General features: G+C 44.7%; 1 protein-coding gene across 1 annotated transcript in view; it reads right to left on the bottom strand.

Moving 5' to 3' along the window:
* Positions 1–3,265: 3,265 nt before the first annotated feature.
* The window catches only part of RHOJ (ras homolog family member J), a 59,650-nt gene continuing 45,184 nt past the window's right edge, over positions 3,266–17,731 (bottom strand). Inside the window, exons 2-5 of the mRNA XM_029999227.2 lie at positions 15,468–15,526; positions 9,854–10,018; positions 8,466–8,561; positions 3,266–7,274 (exon numbers count right to left, since the gene is read on the bottom strand). Coding sequence (XP_029855087.1) covers positions 7,128–7,274; positions 8,466–8,561; positions 9,854–10,018; positions 15,468–15,526 — 467 coding nt within the window. The 3' untranslated portion in view covers positions 3,266–7,127. The remainder of the gene's footprint in view (positions 7,275–8,465; positions 8,562–9,853; positions 10,019–15,467; positions 15,527–17,731) is intronic.

Below are 17,731 nucleotides of genomic sequence, written 5' to 3'. Positions count from 1 at the left end.
TCAAACTGATCTTTGGCAAAACCAAATGCAAAATTAAATCTGGCATCCTGAACTGGGTGAGATGAAATTAAGTGACAGCAATGAGTGCAGTGTCAAACTCAGCAAAGATACCCATTTGTCTTGACTATTACACTGTTAATGTAATCATTTTCATCCTCAGCCTCAGTAGTGATTGAAACGAGGAGTTACAAATCCATCTCCAAAGCTCAAGCTAAACATCAGATCGGCAAAGTCTCCAGATGCCTAACTTCTTTCGGGAGTCCACAACCAGCAGCCAAAAGGTATAAAAGATTCTTGGACCTGGCTCAGCGTATCTGTGTGCTCAAAGCTTGGTCAGCCACAATAAAGGGCAGAAAAGGAGGAAACGTAAAGACTTTCAAATGCTTTCCACATTAGTCATGTGTGGACCCCATTGAAATTTTCCATTGTCTTCATGAGAATTGAAATGAAGCCAACATACAGCACCTTTGAAAATCCCACCCTAAAATTACAGTTAGAAGCAGCAGCCAAACACTGCATTACGGTCTGCACATTCTGGAAGGGGGTGGGGATCATGCTCAAAGCTATTTTTATTAACGTGTTTTCAACGTTAAAGTTATTTTTCACCATTGACAGCAATTCATATGATTTTTGCTTGTTGCTCTGCGGTATATGGGTTTGTGAGCTCATTTTCCTCTTACAATGAGGTTCTGACTCTTTTTGCTATTCTGGTAGGCTTCCTCGAAGTGCCCAGGAAAAATAGATTGTTGTTCATATGTTTCTGAAAATTTTAACTGAAACAAAGAAAAGAGAATTTAAAGATTTTTTTTTTCATCCTAGTTATGGGCATGCCCTTAACATCTTAAAATGAAATTTAAGTTTTAGGATCAAACAGACTAATTGTGGCTCTGGGCCCTGATTATGCAGCTCTCCCCCAAAGCAGAAGTGTAGATGCTATTCTATTGCATTCATTATTTCCAATCGGTGTTTTTGTCCCAATTTTTCAATGCAAAAATATTTCTATTCGTGTTTTGTTTTGATACGTGAAGACAGCTGAGATCACAAGCCACTACCGAAATCAGTGGGAGGCTTTTTCCTGCTTTCAGAGGGTCTTTATTCACTAAGAGGAAAATAAACATTTATAGTAGTGATTTGTCTTCATTTTTACACAGAGCTCAAATGTGTCTAGAAGTTATCTGACGTAGGTCACTCCATGCTCACCTCCTGTCGCAGCAGATGCTCCTCCAGTCCTATAGAGTTGTGAACCAAGAAAATGCTGTTATTTCCAGATTTGTTTTTTTATGTAGGATAAAACACATTACAAATCCTCTTCAGGGAAAAGGAAAATACAGGGAGAAAGGCATGTACAGCCAGATTCCTGCATTCTACCTGTTTATTGAACAAATGGTTCCTGGGCCAACATGAGCATATGCTGATTGCTTTGCTGGAGAAGACAAATGTGCTTTTAAACAAGCCTGGCTTGAGACAGATTGATGCCATTGCAATTTATTTTTAATTCAGATGAAGTTTCAGTATGGTGAATCAAGAAGTATTTGCTGTGCCACTTGGGAAAAAAAGCTACAGAAAAGGTCACGGACTGTAAGCAAGCTATGTTAGCAAACGTGCATCTTTCATGTCTGAATTAGAGGGACATTTTTCTAAGGACATGGCAGCTTGCATGGTGAAAATACATCTGCTAGACACACATCGTTTGTGTAATTGGCTTACTGCATCACTTGCTGTGTATGACGCTGGGTGTGATGAGGGGAGGCAGCAATCGAAATTGTTTGCAAGAACTTCTGCAACCTTTTCCAAGCTCCCGTAAAGGGTTCTCAAATCGGGTCTCTGGAGTCTTGGGACAATATCTTGGATGGGATCTTGACAGCTTGCTGTCAATGGGAAGTGAAGCCCATGCATCCTTGTCAACAGACAGTCACCGGTAGGGAAATGTTTGTTCCCTGTTGCTCTCTGTTTGCTACAGTGATTTTCCCACCCTTGGGATGGGTTTTTAGCCACTTGCCTAGAGTTGCGTTGCAGTCATTGTTCCTGGGGGAGTCCTGCTTGGTTTGTGTAGCAGCATGCCCAAGGCTTGTCTCCTTTCCCAACTCATTTCTTGGTTCCTTAGAGATGGCAGATACCAGAGAGAGTGTGGTGCTGAGCATGACAGAACACCAGGTGATTTGTACAGTGTGCGGGGAATGGGAAATCACTGCTTTTTGGGGAACACAGGCCACCAGAGCACTAGAGCAGCTAGAAGAGGTTTTCTTATACATTAACTACAAGGGCAGGTCACCAACGGCCATAAATCAGCCTCCCTCATTTACAGGAATGGTATCGTTGGGATTGAATGAGACATGAGGAAGTTAGAGACAATTTCTTGTGAAGTAAGATGCTCTTCAGTATGAGGAAGACTGCCAAAATCTGGCCCCTTAATAAAAGAATTTGGAATAACTTTATTGCGTACTAAGATGCAGCGCTATATTTAATTCTATGTTTATTTTGAACTGAAGCAGTGCTTTGAAAGAGAAAAAAGGTGAGAAAGATTAATGACAGCTGCTGAAATGATTGTTTTGATTGTCATGCTGGACTCGGAGTGAATTCTGCAGTTCCCACCAGCAAGAAGAAGATTTGCATCAGGACCAGCATGTGTGGAAATCGAGGGAAAGATTCACATCATGCCGAATTCAAGGCAATGCGAGGCAAGAGCTTGTAGTTGTTTGTTCTTCATAAGCTACATACTACTGTAACAGTAGATATTTACAAGGCAGAGAGAGAAAGTCTGGGAGCATTTGGTATGTAGGACAACCAGGGGGAGCTCATCTTGAGAACTTCTCCCCACCACTCCTGGAGGATATAAGTACCTGGGACTTCTTATACTCAGTTGAACAAATGCTCCTGGATGGACCTGTGTGGTGTTAGAGCCTTGTTTCTGCATTCTCCTCAACTTTTCTGAGCTCTGGGAGGCACAGGACAAACTGTGGGAGTCTTTGTGGGACCTCCTTCAGGTCCTCCTGGAAGTGGTGATATAGCACAGGATTGCCCCAGTTCCACTGGCCTGGTGTTTTAGCAGCACTCTGAAGGGCAGAGGCATCTGTAGGTTGTTTTAGTGTGATAACAACTCTCTAATGTCTTGAGATATCTCTCTAATACCTAATATCTCTAATATGTCCTTGCAGGAGTTTGCATGAAAACCCTTTGGGAACTCTGAAACTACAACTGCAGGTTAACAACTCCTGGTAGAACATTAAGGTTTCAGAAGAGGCCAAAGGAGATGGGTTTTACAGGATCTAGCAGATTTCTTGTAAGCTGTGAGTGCTTTTGAAATGACAGCAGAATATTAGCAAAGGCAGCTCTGTCAGGAAAGGTTTTGACGTCAGTTGCATTAAGAGGACATTGTCAAATAGGTTCCTGGGATGGTTTATAGCCTTTACGACTCTCCTAACCGTGTTCCTTTGAAGGTGAAATTGGGGTCTGATTTCTAGCTCATCTTACAGTGAGAAACCCCATCTCCTTTCACCTGGCAATCCTTTATTGATTTTCCTTTCTTGTTACTAATGGTCCTTGAAAATAACTCGAAGTTTATATCTGTTGCCTTATGCCTGTGCTTGCACTGTGTCTGGTGTTTTGATATTTCTGAAAATAAGCTTTGCTGCCTGTTCACACACCATCTGCTGGCTTTTAGAAAAGGTATTAGGTATGACTTGCCAGATAATCAATGACTATCCTTACATCTGCCTACAATCCCTTTCTAAAGCCTATTGGCCTGTGCTATTCCTGCCTCCCCAAAATAATAGTGTAACAGGGCAGATCCTTGAGTAAGTGCCACATTGCATGGATAAGTGCGTGTACATAACCTAACACAGGAATCATGTTTATGGGACCTGCATTAACCATGGCTATTTTTAAAACATTTATTTTTGTTGGAAGAGAAATTAAAAACAAATGGAGCGCAGAGGCCATTTCTCAGTGGATTGTGACCACCCTCCCTTGCAGCTCCCAGTTGTCAAATTTTGGACACAATCAGCTTGAAAAACTTGAAATTTTACTGCCTCACAAACGTGAGGTCCTTGGTTTTGTAAGTGCAGATAAAACCCTGGTTAGTCTTAACATTTTTTGTATGCATATGAATAATTTTCTATCTGTTTTTGCTGCTATGCAATGATTTGTGCAAGGTGCTGCAGTTGAATACATTAGGACAGTAGCATTTTAGCTTCTACATCACCATATATTTTTTAGTTAATTTTCCTCAAACCACTGCATTTATGTTAATGCCACAACTTCTTATTTGATTTATGATTTTATATGCCTATCCTATGCCATCCCATTAGTATTAATAGACACCCCTGATACGCGGTGGCACACAAAAATATCATTTTATTATTTGTGGCTTTCTCTGAGGCATGCCGGGAATGCTATACTGCACTTTTCCAGTGTGCTCATTATTTTATGATAAGCTCAGCTGTCAGTCTGGTTTTCTATTTCCTGTGTATTTTGTGAAGCTCTAAGAATATCTGGCAGCTCCAACCTGAGTGTTTGCACTGCGCTTCAGCTAAAACAGACTTCACTTACTTTAACCAGAGACTTGTATATAGGCTAGCGCTCTACAGCAACCTACATGAGCTAAAACTGAGTAATCATCCTATTTTATTTCCACTGAAGTAAATGGCAGCACAGTGAAGGTCTAATTTTCTCCGAAATCTGTTGAAAGCTTTTTGTTTGTTTGTTTCAGTGGCCTTCTAGTCATGTTGTAAGCCAACAAACATTACCTAAATATTTCTTTATTTAATCCACTCCTAGTTTTCCTCAAACTCCCCTAATACCTCTTTACACATTATAGTTCAGCTGATTGCCAGTGTCCCAGATGTGTGAATACTCACTGCTCGCCTGGGGACAGCAGCACAGCCTCTGCGGCACGACATGAACTCCTTCACCGGGCTTCAGCACTGTCCTCCCTCTGAGCTGTGCTCTATCGGCCAGTCCATTTGAAGCAAATGTCTGGGACATAATAAAACCAAATATAAAATATAAGCAAAGAATGCCAGCAGTGAAGAAATCTTCCTTTTGTCTGTCTTTGATTTAGCACAACTTCATTTTCATCCATGCTTGTGTGCAGCGGGAAAGAGATGGTGAGTGAAAGCCGGCTGGGTAACAGCAACGGGGCGTTCGCCTCGAATTTGATTGCTTTTGTCAGAGAGAACTGTTGATTTCTACCTGGAAACATTTTGGGGGGTCAGAGCTGGTTTCTGTAGGCATCCATGGTAAACTGAACTTGTGCTAAAGGAGGAGCTCGGATCCATAAACCTCAGTGACTGCAGGATTGGGCACTGCATCATGCTTGTTCCCTTCTCTGCCCAAGGGTGCAGTTCTTATAGTCCTGCTGAAGTCCCTAATTGCTCTGAGTAACACCAGGCCTATAATTCACCGCTAATCATGAGTTTTTCTGGTTGCATGTGTGTACTCAGCCATGCTGCTGTGCTTCTGAAGAGGAGTGAGCTGGCAGTCCCCTGGAGTGGGGTACGGGGGGTGCAGGGCACGTGTCCCTGGGCTGGGAGGGTGCACTGCTGTTACTTGCTTATGCCTAGCTCTTCTGGAAACACTGACTACTGACACTGCTTTTGTGAGGAGTTACAGCGGAGGTCTTCAAATCTATATTTGCTGGCACTGTGATTTTCTGCTTGGGGAATGAAATCCGTTACAAGACAGTCTCGTGGCATTGCCAGGGTACCCGAAGGCAGATGCAAGTAGCAGGACGCCCTTCGAGTTCACCTCTGAGCGTCTGTGTTGCTGTGATGTGCAAAAATACAGGCTCCCTGGAGAGGCTTTAGTGAAAAGGCACGCTTTCTTCAACAGCAAGGAGAGCTAACAGGCAGCTTCCCTTCCCTTAAGGTCTGGAATTCCCATCTCTGTGCTGTCTGCTGTAGCCCATCATCTGCGACTCGTGTGAAAGTTCACCCCCCAGGACTGCAGCCACGCTGCAGCTTAAACAGCACTCACAGTAATGAAGATGGAAAAATGGGAGCAAAGAAAGTAGTGAATGGGAGGAGGGAGACTACAGTAAATCAACATGTTTCCAACTCCACTTTGGTGAGTGTTTTTACATGAGATACCCCATGAAAAAAATAATCTTAAGGCAATTGGACCACCTTAAAGCACTTGAAGTGAGTATGACCTTTGGCTTTTTGGTTTTTGCTATTTTTGTCTGCTGGGTGAGATGTAGAAATCCAGCTGATCTATAAGGTAAATTTTCAGTTGCCATGGCAATGTCTCTCGTTCATGTTCTCAGTTTGGAAGGGAGATTGTTCCGTGCTGCTATTTCATGTCTAGGGCAATATTCTTTGGTGGCAGAACTTCTTTGTTTCAGTACATAAACGCTACAACTCTGTTCTTCCTTTCCCAGCTTATGGAAACATGGCTCAGCCTGAACATTCCCCTGTAAAAATACAGTTATTTGCATTTTTTTGTTGTAAGAACATTCCTTAAGTCTGGAGGTAAATGTTGATCCATTTTGATAGCTTGGGTGCAGCAACATCCTGACGCTGTGAAGTTTCACCATTAAGTGAAAAACTCAAATCACTCCACCTTTGCTTCCATGTGGTTTGAACACACTAAAGTATATCCTGAACTAGCGAGTCTTAGAAAAGAAAAGTAATTTAAAAGTATATCCTACCTATAGTGTATATCTTACATATTAGATTTCTACAGATCTCCATGTGCTTTCAATCAGTTCAGATTCAATTCCTAAGTACTGCAAATTCCTAATTTTGATCAATTCTTGCTTAAGGCCACAGATGGAGTTTCACTTGTTTCTTTTACCACCTTTAGTTCTTTGTTTTTCCACACGGCACCTTCACCTTATTCCTAAGGTGAGGAGTCAAGCAGGAGCAGGCATCCTGGTTTCTGTTGGTTCAGTGCAGTCTGCAGTAGTAGGAACAGGCTGCATACAGCTCTGGAGGGTTAGGAAAGCACATAGACATGAGTTGGCCTAGTGTGATACAGCTTGGAGGTTTCACAGAACGGAGGGCTCCTATATTTGGGTAAGAAGGACCCCTTTCTGGTCATGTTCCCCATTTCAGTTGCATGTGACCTTCATTGCCTTTCTAACCTGCTTGGTTTCATTGAACTCATCTCGTTTTTCTTTCCAAGTGACTTCACACAAGGGTGCAGCAGCTGTGGCACTTTGCGCAACGCTTCTTCTTCTTCTTGGGGTGGAAAATGGTCAGGATTGCTTCATCGAAGACAGTCTTAAGGCCTTTCTGCGTGAGGGCTGAGCACTCCAGATAACACTGCGCTCCGATCTGAAAGAGAAGAGAGAAAACGTGAGTACTCGCTGCTGGGAGAGACAGAGCGACCCTGTTCCAGCATCATTCTATGTGCATACGTGTCCTGCCACAGAGGGAAGCCCAGACCTTTAGAAAGGGGGTCAGGTCTTTGCTCTGTTTTGTATCTGGCTGCCTATAGGATTAAGGGGCAAGCTCAGGTGGTCATCCTGAGCGAGGGAGCAGGGATGGGCATCAACACCAGTATCTCACCATGAGGGATTAATGGGGAGCAGGAGTTCCCTGCACCACCCTCCAGAGAGGGAGGGGGGCTGCACCCGTGTTCGAGTGCTGGACCAGGAGCTCGGCCTCCTGTCTGTGCAGCTGGGGAGGGTTTCAAAGAGATGCTGGGTTGTTAGCTGAACCCCTTCATATACTTGGCTCTCCTCCCCTGACCTGTCACTCTTGTGTCCTGCCTCCTGCAATGCCAGGGAGCTGCTACCTGGGGGAACTGGGAAGCATCATCTTGAGATGGGAGTCTCTTGGGGGTGCTGATATGACACAAACACACAAAGTAGCCTAGGAAAGCAGCCTCAGCTTAATCAGCGACCTTGTTGCTTATTCAGTGTATTCTGCTAATGGATGCTTTCATTGGCCTTTGAGGGCCAGAGCCTGTAACAACACCTGCAGCATGTAAAGTGGAAATGGCTGGGGTCTAGCTGCCTGCATTTCACAGCTTGGGGAGTGCTTTTATCCCCCTGCCTTCCTCGGAGAAAGGTGCAATAGCACAGAAACCTCGAGAGCTCCTTCTCTCCTGCTTGAAGTGCAATGGATAAGTGAGAATCAAGTTGCCTGTGCTTTTGTAAGGGGTAGGGATGACTTTGGAAGGAGGTGCTGTAGAGAAGGATTTGCCACATGCACCTTCTGGCAGAAGCCTGAACAAGAAACACTTGGCTGAGGTAAAGTAGGCAGTAAAACCTGGTTTGCTGTCTGCTTGCCACCTGCTGCCCTGTGTACCTTGCTGCTTTGCTTAGAGCTTAATTGGGTATTGCAGCAGAACAGCAGGCTCAGGAGCCACAACCTGTGTCTGGGTCCAGCCTGTTTGAACAGAAGCTTTAATCTCTGGATGGGACCAACCGAAGGGCCCTGGAGGAGTTCACCTTGAATGAAACAAACCCAATGGAAAGCCGTGATCAATCGATTTCATCGGACCTCAGAAAACGCTATTACCTCCTTTGCTAGCTTCACTCCGTGCTCGTAGGTGAGTGGTTTCTCCTTCATGTAAAGCAGCCGAGCCAAAGTTTTGGGATCATCCCGGAGATCAATCTAACAGAAAACACACAAACCCTGTGCTCAGTACCACCTTGTGTAATTCTTGAGACAGATATTCATAGCTTTACAAACCCACGGTCATGTCCTCACATAAGGGCATCTGTCCTCCCGGCCTCAGCTGATACTTCAGAAATGAATTGCACATGTATTTTCCTTTTCTCTCCTTTTTTTTTTTTTTCTTTCTGTTTAACATGAATCAGTTCTCACTGGTGGGTTATTGGGTCACAGCTCGGATAGCTGCGGTACAGTAAAGATGTGGTTCTCAATGGCTCTCACAATGCGTTTTGGAAGGTGTCAGTGGAAGCCTGAGCCACATTGGAAGGGGAGGCTGCTGCAACCCTGCGCTGCATCACCAGTAAAACACCCCGACAGGCCAGACAGACGCAGCTCAGTCTGACTGACTTGAAACAAAATCCTTTATTCCATGGAAAACATCAAAGTGAAGCATTCTGGCATTTCAAACCCACCCATTTTCAGAGTGTATGCTCCAAAGGGTAATACTTTTATTTTAAAGTGAGTGTTTTAGATTATTCCAGTGTGGAAAACAAAGCCAGCGTTTGAATGATTGGACTTTCCTATGGCATGAAGATTTTGGTTTTGACCACAATTTGATCTGTTTCTCTAACTTGGCTTAGGTTACTGTCCAGTGTTCGGACATTTTCCAGACTCGTATCCTTACTTCTCACAGTCTCTAGCCACTCTGTCTTGGAAACAAACCGATGTTTAAGGCATTTTTATTTGATTGATAGATTCATAGATTTTAAGGCCAAAATAAAGTGGTTTGATCGTTTAGTCTAACATCCACTGTAACACAAGCAGGACGGTGAGTCACTAATTGCAATGTTGATGTAAAGCATGGGGGAGGCTATTTCCTTCCCATGTCTCTAAGTCATTTGGTTAATTATTCCCATTTTTAAAATTTAGTTCGAAATTTAGCTTCTGCTTCTAACAATAGACTTTGATGGATTTTTTTCCCCCTCACTAAAGGCCTGTCAGAAACCTTTTCTCCCTATAGATATTTATGCCTTGTCGCCACACTAATATACATTTGAATAAAAAGATGGGATGAGTTTTGCCAGTCCTGACTAGCACGATAGGACATCTGCATGTTGGTTTCCATTCCCAGTCCCTGAGCTTTCCTCTAACTTTCCAGGAAAGTCTGGCTGCATTTCACATAAGAAGTTCAATAGGAAACCTTTCCATAGAGGTCATCCTCCAGCCACCCTTGAGGTGGAGTAGGAGCCCCCTCACGCTGAAGACCCCCGCGATGGCTGGAGAAGCGTTACCTGTGTTCCTATGAGGACATAAGGCACGTTGGGCATGCAGACTTTGAGCTCGGGCACCCACTCCTCCTGGACGTTGTGGTACGAGGCGGGGTTCACCACTGAGAAGCAGATCAAGAACACGTCCGTGTTGGGGTAGGACAGGGGTCTCAGCTGGTTGTAGTCCTCCTGCCAGGGGGAAAACAGCAAGTGTGTTACGGGGTGGGGGATAACTGCAGATGGAGGCATCACGTTGGCTCTTGATGACCTGCTCAACACTGTCCCTCCGTGCTCATGCGCACTTATAACCTCTGGGGAGCTACTGAGGGGGAAATCACCCCTCGTGGGCCAGGGATGCTGTTTTATCAGCGTCTTTACCCAAAAGAGCTAACACTTTTTGTTTGTGAGTGTATTATCTGTGGTGATGCTGGTGTAGAGGGTAATGCTAAACAGCGGCCATCGCTGGTGGTATAATAAAAATTGATCTTGAGGCTGCATGTACCAGCCTCAGCCCTCCAACAATGTGATACCATCCTGGGAAGTATTATTTGACTGTCACCACTAGCTAATATTTGCTGATGACACACATCTCTGTGGGCTTTTCTGTTAATATTACGGGCTTTCTATTCCCTAGTAGGCATTATAGACATGACCATATACAATAAATAGGGTCTCCGGGCTATTTGGTGCCATCACAGTCATGTATGGTACGCAGCAATGTGTCAGTCACCAGAAGACACTCATCCTGAAGGCACAAAGCAGATCAAATCCAGCCTGCAGTGGCTGGGTAAATCACTGGGGGTGATTTAGTGTTTCCACAGGCCCTGGACGGGGGAAGGAAAGATGTTTTTTCTATGGGCTAGTTGTGAAGAAGGTGAATTTTCAAACAGCTCAAAGCGCAGCTGTGTTATGTCATGAGCTGGCTGTGATAGTTGAGTTTCAAGGAATAATTTAGGTCTGTTTTCAGGCTTGAGATGTTGAGCGTGAGCAGAGGTTTTGTAAGCCGTGTGAAAGGGATAGACTGGCTCTTTCTGATAGTGAGAGCATATGTTGCTGTGCCTGGTGGGTACTTTTCGATGAAACCTGTTAGAAAATTTCAGTGCAATGGAACAGATCCTTTTAGAGAGGATACACCTGTTCTAAAGGCTTTTTTGAGGGGTCCAGAGTTAAAAAGGGGGAAAGGAACACAAATCTGGAGTGTAGGAAATAATAATACATGTTGCTGTCAAGTCTGACTGAGACGTAGGTCTTCAGTTTGCAGTTTATGCATTCTGGGCAAGCCTCAAATCTCTGCAGTATGGTTGCTTTTGGTTATAACCGTATGAAAACTCAACTGGTGCAGTTTTGCTTTGCAGATACTGAAATAGTTAATAACTCAACAAAAAGGCATGGTGGTGGTGGGAAGATGTCCAGGCACTGTTGCTTAGACTTGAGTCTGAGGTAGGGAAAACCCACGTTAGGGGCAGGAGCGATGCAAGTTGGTATCTGTACTGCAGGAGAAACTGATGCAGGACTATATCACTGTGGGCCCAGATTAGATGGTGTCTTAATTCAGCCTTGCTTCTGTCTTGCTTTGGTTGGGTCAACAAATGAGAGGGTTTAGTTATGAGTTGAGACTGGTAAATCTTCTTTCTGAAGTCTTTTGTTCACTGAGTATGCAGTGATAAGATGACCCAGACTATTTCTGAATCGACACTAGTTTCTGAAAAATACTAATGGATTATGTAAAAACAGTCTGCTCCAACCTTTTCTAAACAAAAAACCTTAATTATTTATTCTGAAAGGAAGTATGAGGCCAAATTTAGCTCTGTCTCATTAAAAAGAAGTTTAAAGAAACATCCTAAACAACAAACAAAATGTTTGGTTTTGTCTAACTGGATGTTCGTTGTCCCAAACCCACTTAACAGGAAGCGTAAATTCCCAGTTACCACCTCCAGCCCCACAGCCACAGTATTTGGGGTAAAGCCAGAGTATTTGTCAACTGACCTATGTCTTTCCGGTATCATAGAAAGTATTGATCTGAAGGAGGATTTACAAGACTAAAGGAGGTGTTTGGACATATCAACCCCCAAGAAAGAGTGGATTCTCCACGGTTGGGGAATGACAGGAAAAAAACCTCAGAGAGGTTTGTGGGAACATCAGCGATACAGGCGATGAAGAAGCAAAGTTGGTGGGAGGACATTTATATGAGGCTCTGGAGATGATGCTCAGCTCCCAGCAGATGAGTTAATAGAGGCAAAGTGGATGCCAAGATGTTGGGAGCAATGGCATTATAGAGACAGATGAATTTTATGTGGATGCTGTGGGATAGGAAGGCCTGACCTGATTATGGGACATTATTTTAACCCAGAAAATCAATTCTGAGAGTGTGTTTATGCCACAGTCAACATGGGCTGATGCTAGGTGCTTGGCAAAGGCCTCTTCTGTGTTTTCGGTTTAATTGCCGCAAATCAGCCTCCTAAAACAGCCACGCGGTGGCAGCAAGCCCTCGAGGAATCGTCATTTAGGATTTTTGGAAAGAAATTGGCTAAATATAAGCACTTTCAATATTCCAGACATGCATATTTAGAGGGGCTGGAACTTACTGTACCATTCAAATTACAAACTAAAAGCCACGAGTGCTCTGCCTGGTGGTGACAGCTACAGGAGTGTGCATTTAATTTTGTTTTGCCTGTTCCTTCGGAGCCCCTAGAAAATCCTTTTTCAGGAGGAGCGTTCCAGATTTGTGTTAGCAGCACAGAGCATTATATAAATTGTAAGGAGGGACAGCCACACATCACGTAGCAGAGGTCTCGTCTCCCATCAGGGCACGTGGAAGCTTGCATGGACGTGTTAAAGCACAAGCACTAATGTCATGGGTAAGAGTTGATCTGGGCTCCTGCACATGCCTGTGTCTGTGGGCTGGCAAAAGCCTCCAAACCACATCGGACAAGGACCCTATCTCTGTTTGTACCTGCTCTCCAGGAGAAGGCTATAAAACCTTGCAATGGACCGTTATGAGATATGGAGCATCTGGATCATTTCTCATTCAGAGGTGGTTGAAGTCAAGCAAATAAATAGTGTAAAAAAGGGACTGGACATTTGCACGGGTATGGGGCATATCCAGAGGTGCTGCTAGTGACAGTGGCATTTGGGAAGGGACATGAGTCCTCATGGGCTTGGGCTGTAGATGATCATTAATTTGTTTTCCCAGCTTGTGTTTGCATTTTGCTGCCTGTTGTTTAGGGAGCGCAAGACTTCACTGCCTGGCCACCGGTTTAGCATCGAAATGCCAGAGCCAGACCTGGCCTTGCTGAATTACCTGCCTGTGATTTGCCAGCGCTCAGATACATTGACCGGTGTTACTCCCTCCCCGCTCTATTGCTGCCATTACCCTTGCAGTGTTCAGGCCCAGAAAGTACAGCAAAACTTCCTTTTTTTATGTTGCTGCCATGCTGACCTCCCATACGCTCCCTGCCATGTCAGCTTGTTAAAGCACTCCGCACCTGAGTCCAGCCTGGGGAAAAAAGACCACTGGTTTTTTTTTCCTCCTAGGACTGTTTGTGCCAGGGATGCAGAAAACCAGATACCCCAGATCTGGGGTCTCTGCCAGCTCTCCCTTCAGGCTGACAGAGGGTCCTGCTGCAGAAGTACATTTTCCAATTGTTATTTCATTAGCATATGTTTTATAGCATCGTAATGTCAAGTGCTATTTTTGGCTATGACTTCACACCGATGCCTTTGGAAAGCCACACAACACAAGGAGAAGGAGGGAGGAAACAACCCAGATGATCTGTCCTTATAGCTTGAGCATGTGGGAAGCATCATCATTTCAACCTCCACGGAGATACAATCTAGTCATCAAGAAGTGATTCATGGTCTGAGTTTTGACTAGATGGCCACGTCCTCTGGACCAAGGGCTGAAAGGGAACTGAGCCTGATGAGTTAGAAATGGTGCTTGGAGGCAGGTGGTGCTCTGGCTAGTTTGAAGCAGGAGATGGCAAAATGACTGCAGAGGAGGGGACGGAGGGGTGAAGTTTGTAAAAGAGACAGATTAGTGTTTCTTCTGGCTCAGGAGGACAAATAAAAGGATGTCTTGCTGAGGAAATGGGTGGTAGGTGGAACTGTCAGCCCTACAAAACAAGTAGAAATATTAAGGCACCGGATAAAAATCTGAGAATGCAATATAACTCCAGTCTCATTTGCAAAGGCTTGCAGTGCTGCCGGATAGTGACAGACATGCTCCAAGCTCTGTGTTTGTGAGTGCAGAATGGAAAATTGAACATGCATTGAAGCTGGGACAAGGACTTGGGTTGTATTTTGGTACCGGCTTTTGGAGCATCTATTTGCACCATGTGAATAGAAAGGATGGGTGGACTGTAAGTGACACCAAGCTACCTGTGAAGTGACCATTGCTGCCTACAGACCTGTGATAGGAATAAAATAAAAAAAGTGAAACTCAAAGCATAAAAGCCCCAGTCCTGCTGAGTGCAGGTTTTTTTGGAAGTGACAGTCTGTCCTGATGCAGTTTTTGACCTCTCTGCATACTGCTGCAAAGTATATTCTGTAATAAGTGGCCTTCTGCAGACAGGAGGGTCTCCTTCTGCATTGTTTATGCATTTCATAGCAGTCAGTCATGGCCAAAAAAGCACAGCCAGTAAGTGCTTCTGAAAGCAAAGCCCTGCATCCAGGGCTGCTGGGTCCCAGAAAGAAAAGCAGGCTCCCAAATCTTCTTTCCTCTCCTGCTGCCTCCAATGCTGGCTCTGACCAGAGGACCTGGAGGATGTGGGTTCCAACCTTCCCAGGCTGGGAGGGACCTGGGACCTTCTCCCTCCACTCTCAGCAGGTGATTTTCTCTAAGGTTTTTGTGCAGATTGCGTTCCTTCCTTTATTCTTCCAGTTGCTGGCATTTGGAGGTAGGAGAGGGAAATTTCACCATGAAAATGTGTTGCTCCCTGCACCCTCTTCTGCCCTTCCACTGGCAGAGCGAGGCAGTGAGAAATACTCTCTCTGCCTCTCCAGGGGGTGAAATCAGCCCACAGACCAGAGTTCTTCTGCAAACTTTTCGTGCAAACACACTGTATCAGACTGTGGACAGTGGAAACAGTAAAAGCATTATATATGTAAGTAAGCATGGGGTACAGACTCTCCTGTAATGGACACCCGTGGCCTGGGAGAATGATGTTGGGAAGGATGCCAGTCTGGCTGGGTTACCATTTAAAAAGTCAATAGCTGGTGACTGATAGGCTGGTGAGGTATTATATCAGTTTTCTGATCTTGGAAATGGGAATTCTTCCCTGTATATTCAATGCCACCATGTGGTAAATGTAAGAAAACACTGACTTTATATGAAATGTCATATTTGCAGTAGGAGGTGGATATATGGGAGGCTGAACAGCCTAATCAGGCTTTAGTTTTTTGCTTAGACAAAATTCAGTCTTAGGGATGAGTGTAGTTGTGTGTGTTTTATTGCTGAACCAAAATGAAAGCTCTATGTAGAAAACAAAAAGGAGAAAGTCAGCTGTTCAAGCATTACAACTCACAACTGATTGTTAATATTTGTAAAACCCCACAAACAGCACGAACAACAAAGCCCAGTATATGGTAGTAACAAACAAACCGTGGGAAAGGAAAACATAAATGTTTTGCAGTAATTTACCTGCCCTGCAGTGTCATAAAGTCCCAGCAAGTGTTGTTGTCCTCCCACAGTCACAGTTACTGGAAAAGAGAAACAAGAGATGCTGCTTATGCACAAGCCAGTGGTCTCATTTTTATGTGTTTTAATCCTAAAATGCCAATAGACCTTTGTGCTAGACACATTAGCGCGTCTTACAATGTGCATCCTGAACCAAGCACATCTATTCAACCCAAATCGAATGCAACCTGAAGTCGCCACAACAGCAAATCCTTTATGCCAAGCTCTTATTTCTTTACAGATGGCCAAGACTGATGAGCCACACACACCGCTACTATCAGGGACCCAGGGACAGGAGGACATTTGCTTCTGTTTTTGCAGCCACCAGCTGACCCCCATGAGGTGGTAGGACTTGAAAGCACAGAATTCCTGTCTCCCCACCATGAACGTTGGGGTAGGTTTGTCATGGATCACTGAGAGGGATTTTTTATTATTTTATTTCTTCCAGGCTGTGAAATGATGAAGCATTCAGCAGTGGTTGATGTTTGCTGGGTCTCAGTGGAGGTGTGCTGCCGCTTGGGCAACCTGTCCTGTCCTGCGTCACGCAATCACAAGTCAAGTGGAGTGCTTAATGTGTGGGGCTCTGTGGTGCATGCTTCAGAGGACAGGGAGGAAGAGGAGCACTAGTATTTGCAGGCATGTCGAATAGATTCTGTTGCATATGAAGGAAAGCGTGGCTTAGTTTACTGATCACACTCAGCACGTTTACTCCTTTGGTAGAATTCACTTTGAACTTCATTTTGAGCCCATTAACACTGATGAAAATGTTTTCTCATTGCCTTTGGATGAACCCCATTATTAGCTGATCTCTGTAATCAGTTTTATTTTGTATAAAGGATGTGATCTGTGTTAATGGTATTTAGTTAACCAGTTAATCTGCTTAAATCATTACTACTCAACTGGAAAGAAAGGTGGGGGGAATCCAGTTCCACCCGTTAGTCAACAGGAAGACTTTAAACATTCATCAGGAAAGTTGCTCAAAATAATGGTATTCTCACAGCCCATGGACTATTACTTTTTTTAAGCATGAGGGCAAATGGCTAGAATGAACATAGAGCTATGGCTGGGGTGGGAGTCTAAGACTGGTGCCCATCGGCTGATCACAACTTGCAGTTAATGAGGGCTGGGAAAGATTAAGAATTACTTTTGGCAAAGAGAAGGCTTGAGAACATCACACAAGTTCTTGCTGATTTTCTTTAAAGTGATAAGACTTCTCCAGGAGAAAAGCACCTACCAGTTTACAGAAGTTAATAGCTCCTGCACTGGGGAACAATGTCCTATTTGAAATCACCTAGACTGGAAGTCTCTGTCACTGTGGCTGGACAGACTGATTATTCAGCAGCTTTACTTGCTTGCAAAGCAACACAGTAATTTTGCTAGCATATAAACAGAACAGAACTGACATCCTGAGAGTACAAAGGCTCAGCGAGGACCAGACTTGCTGATGAGAGCAGGATGGGCCGCACTCACCTGCTGCTGGGGCTGCCTTCTGATGTGCGGGGGAAAGAGGAGATGGGAACAGGGCCAAGAGCCCTCCTCCAGCTCCTCAGTTCAGGAGGTAGCTCCTACACAGGGAACTTAAAAATGGGGCTAGATTTTGAGCATGGATGTCTGTGGGTGGAAGAGCCCAGGGAAGAGGTACCAGGGTGGGGAGATGGGTACCAACACAGGCAGGAGGCAGTCCAGATGCCCCATCCCCTTCCTTCAACCTGACGTGAATAAAATAATTTGAACTAAACGTCCCCAGAGCCCTGGCTTTCAACTTTTTGTGGTGTAGGGAGTCTCAAAATGTCCCAGTAGAGGTATGAACCATGTAAGTCTACTGACAATACGCTTGCTTTCTTAGCTCCCTTCTCAGAAGCAGTGGGGGCCACAGGTGGTCCTGCAGAGCTTACTGGAGGCAGCCGGGAGGTGTGCGGTTTTTTCCAGTTGCAACCTTGGCCAGCCTTCAACCTGCCCTTGTGCCAAGGAACGCAGGAGCCAGACCTGTTCTGCTGATTTATTCTGCTTAAGGACCAACTGTGGGAAGATGTACCCTTCAGCTGAAGGCAATTTTCCAGCTGCGGTGCATTAGCTGTGCAGCGCTCAGCTGGGCGAGGTGGCATTTAGGACTGCCTGTGGTGTTTAGGACTGCATGTGAACATCAGTCACACTGTCAGTCCTTGGTTGAACTTGTATGGAGCCTGCAGAACACCTCCAAAGCAGGAGGTTCATAGGACAGCTGTGTG

This window comes from Aquila chrysaetos, chromosome 2 (assembly GCF_900496995.4).
Source record: "Aquila chrysaetos chrysaetos chromosome 2, bAquChr1.4, whole genome shotgun sequence".
Taxonomy (NCBI): domain Eukaryota; kingdom Metazoa; phylum Chordata; class Aves; order Accipitriformes; family Accipitridae; genus Aquila; species Aquila chrysaetos.
Note: the sequence above shows the minus strand (reverse complement) of the source record. Positions and strands in the feature narration are given on the sequence as shown.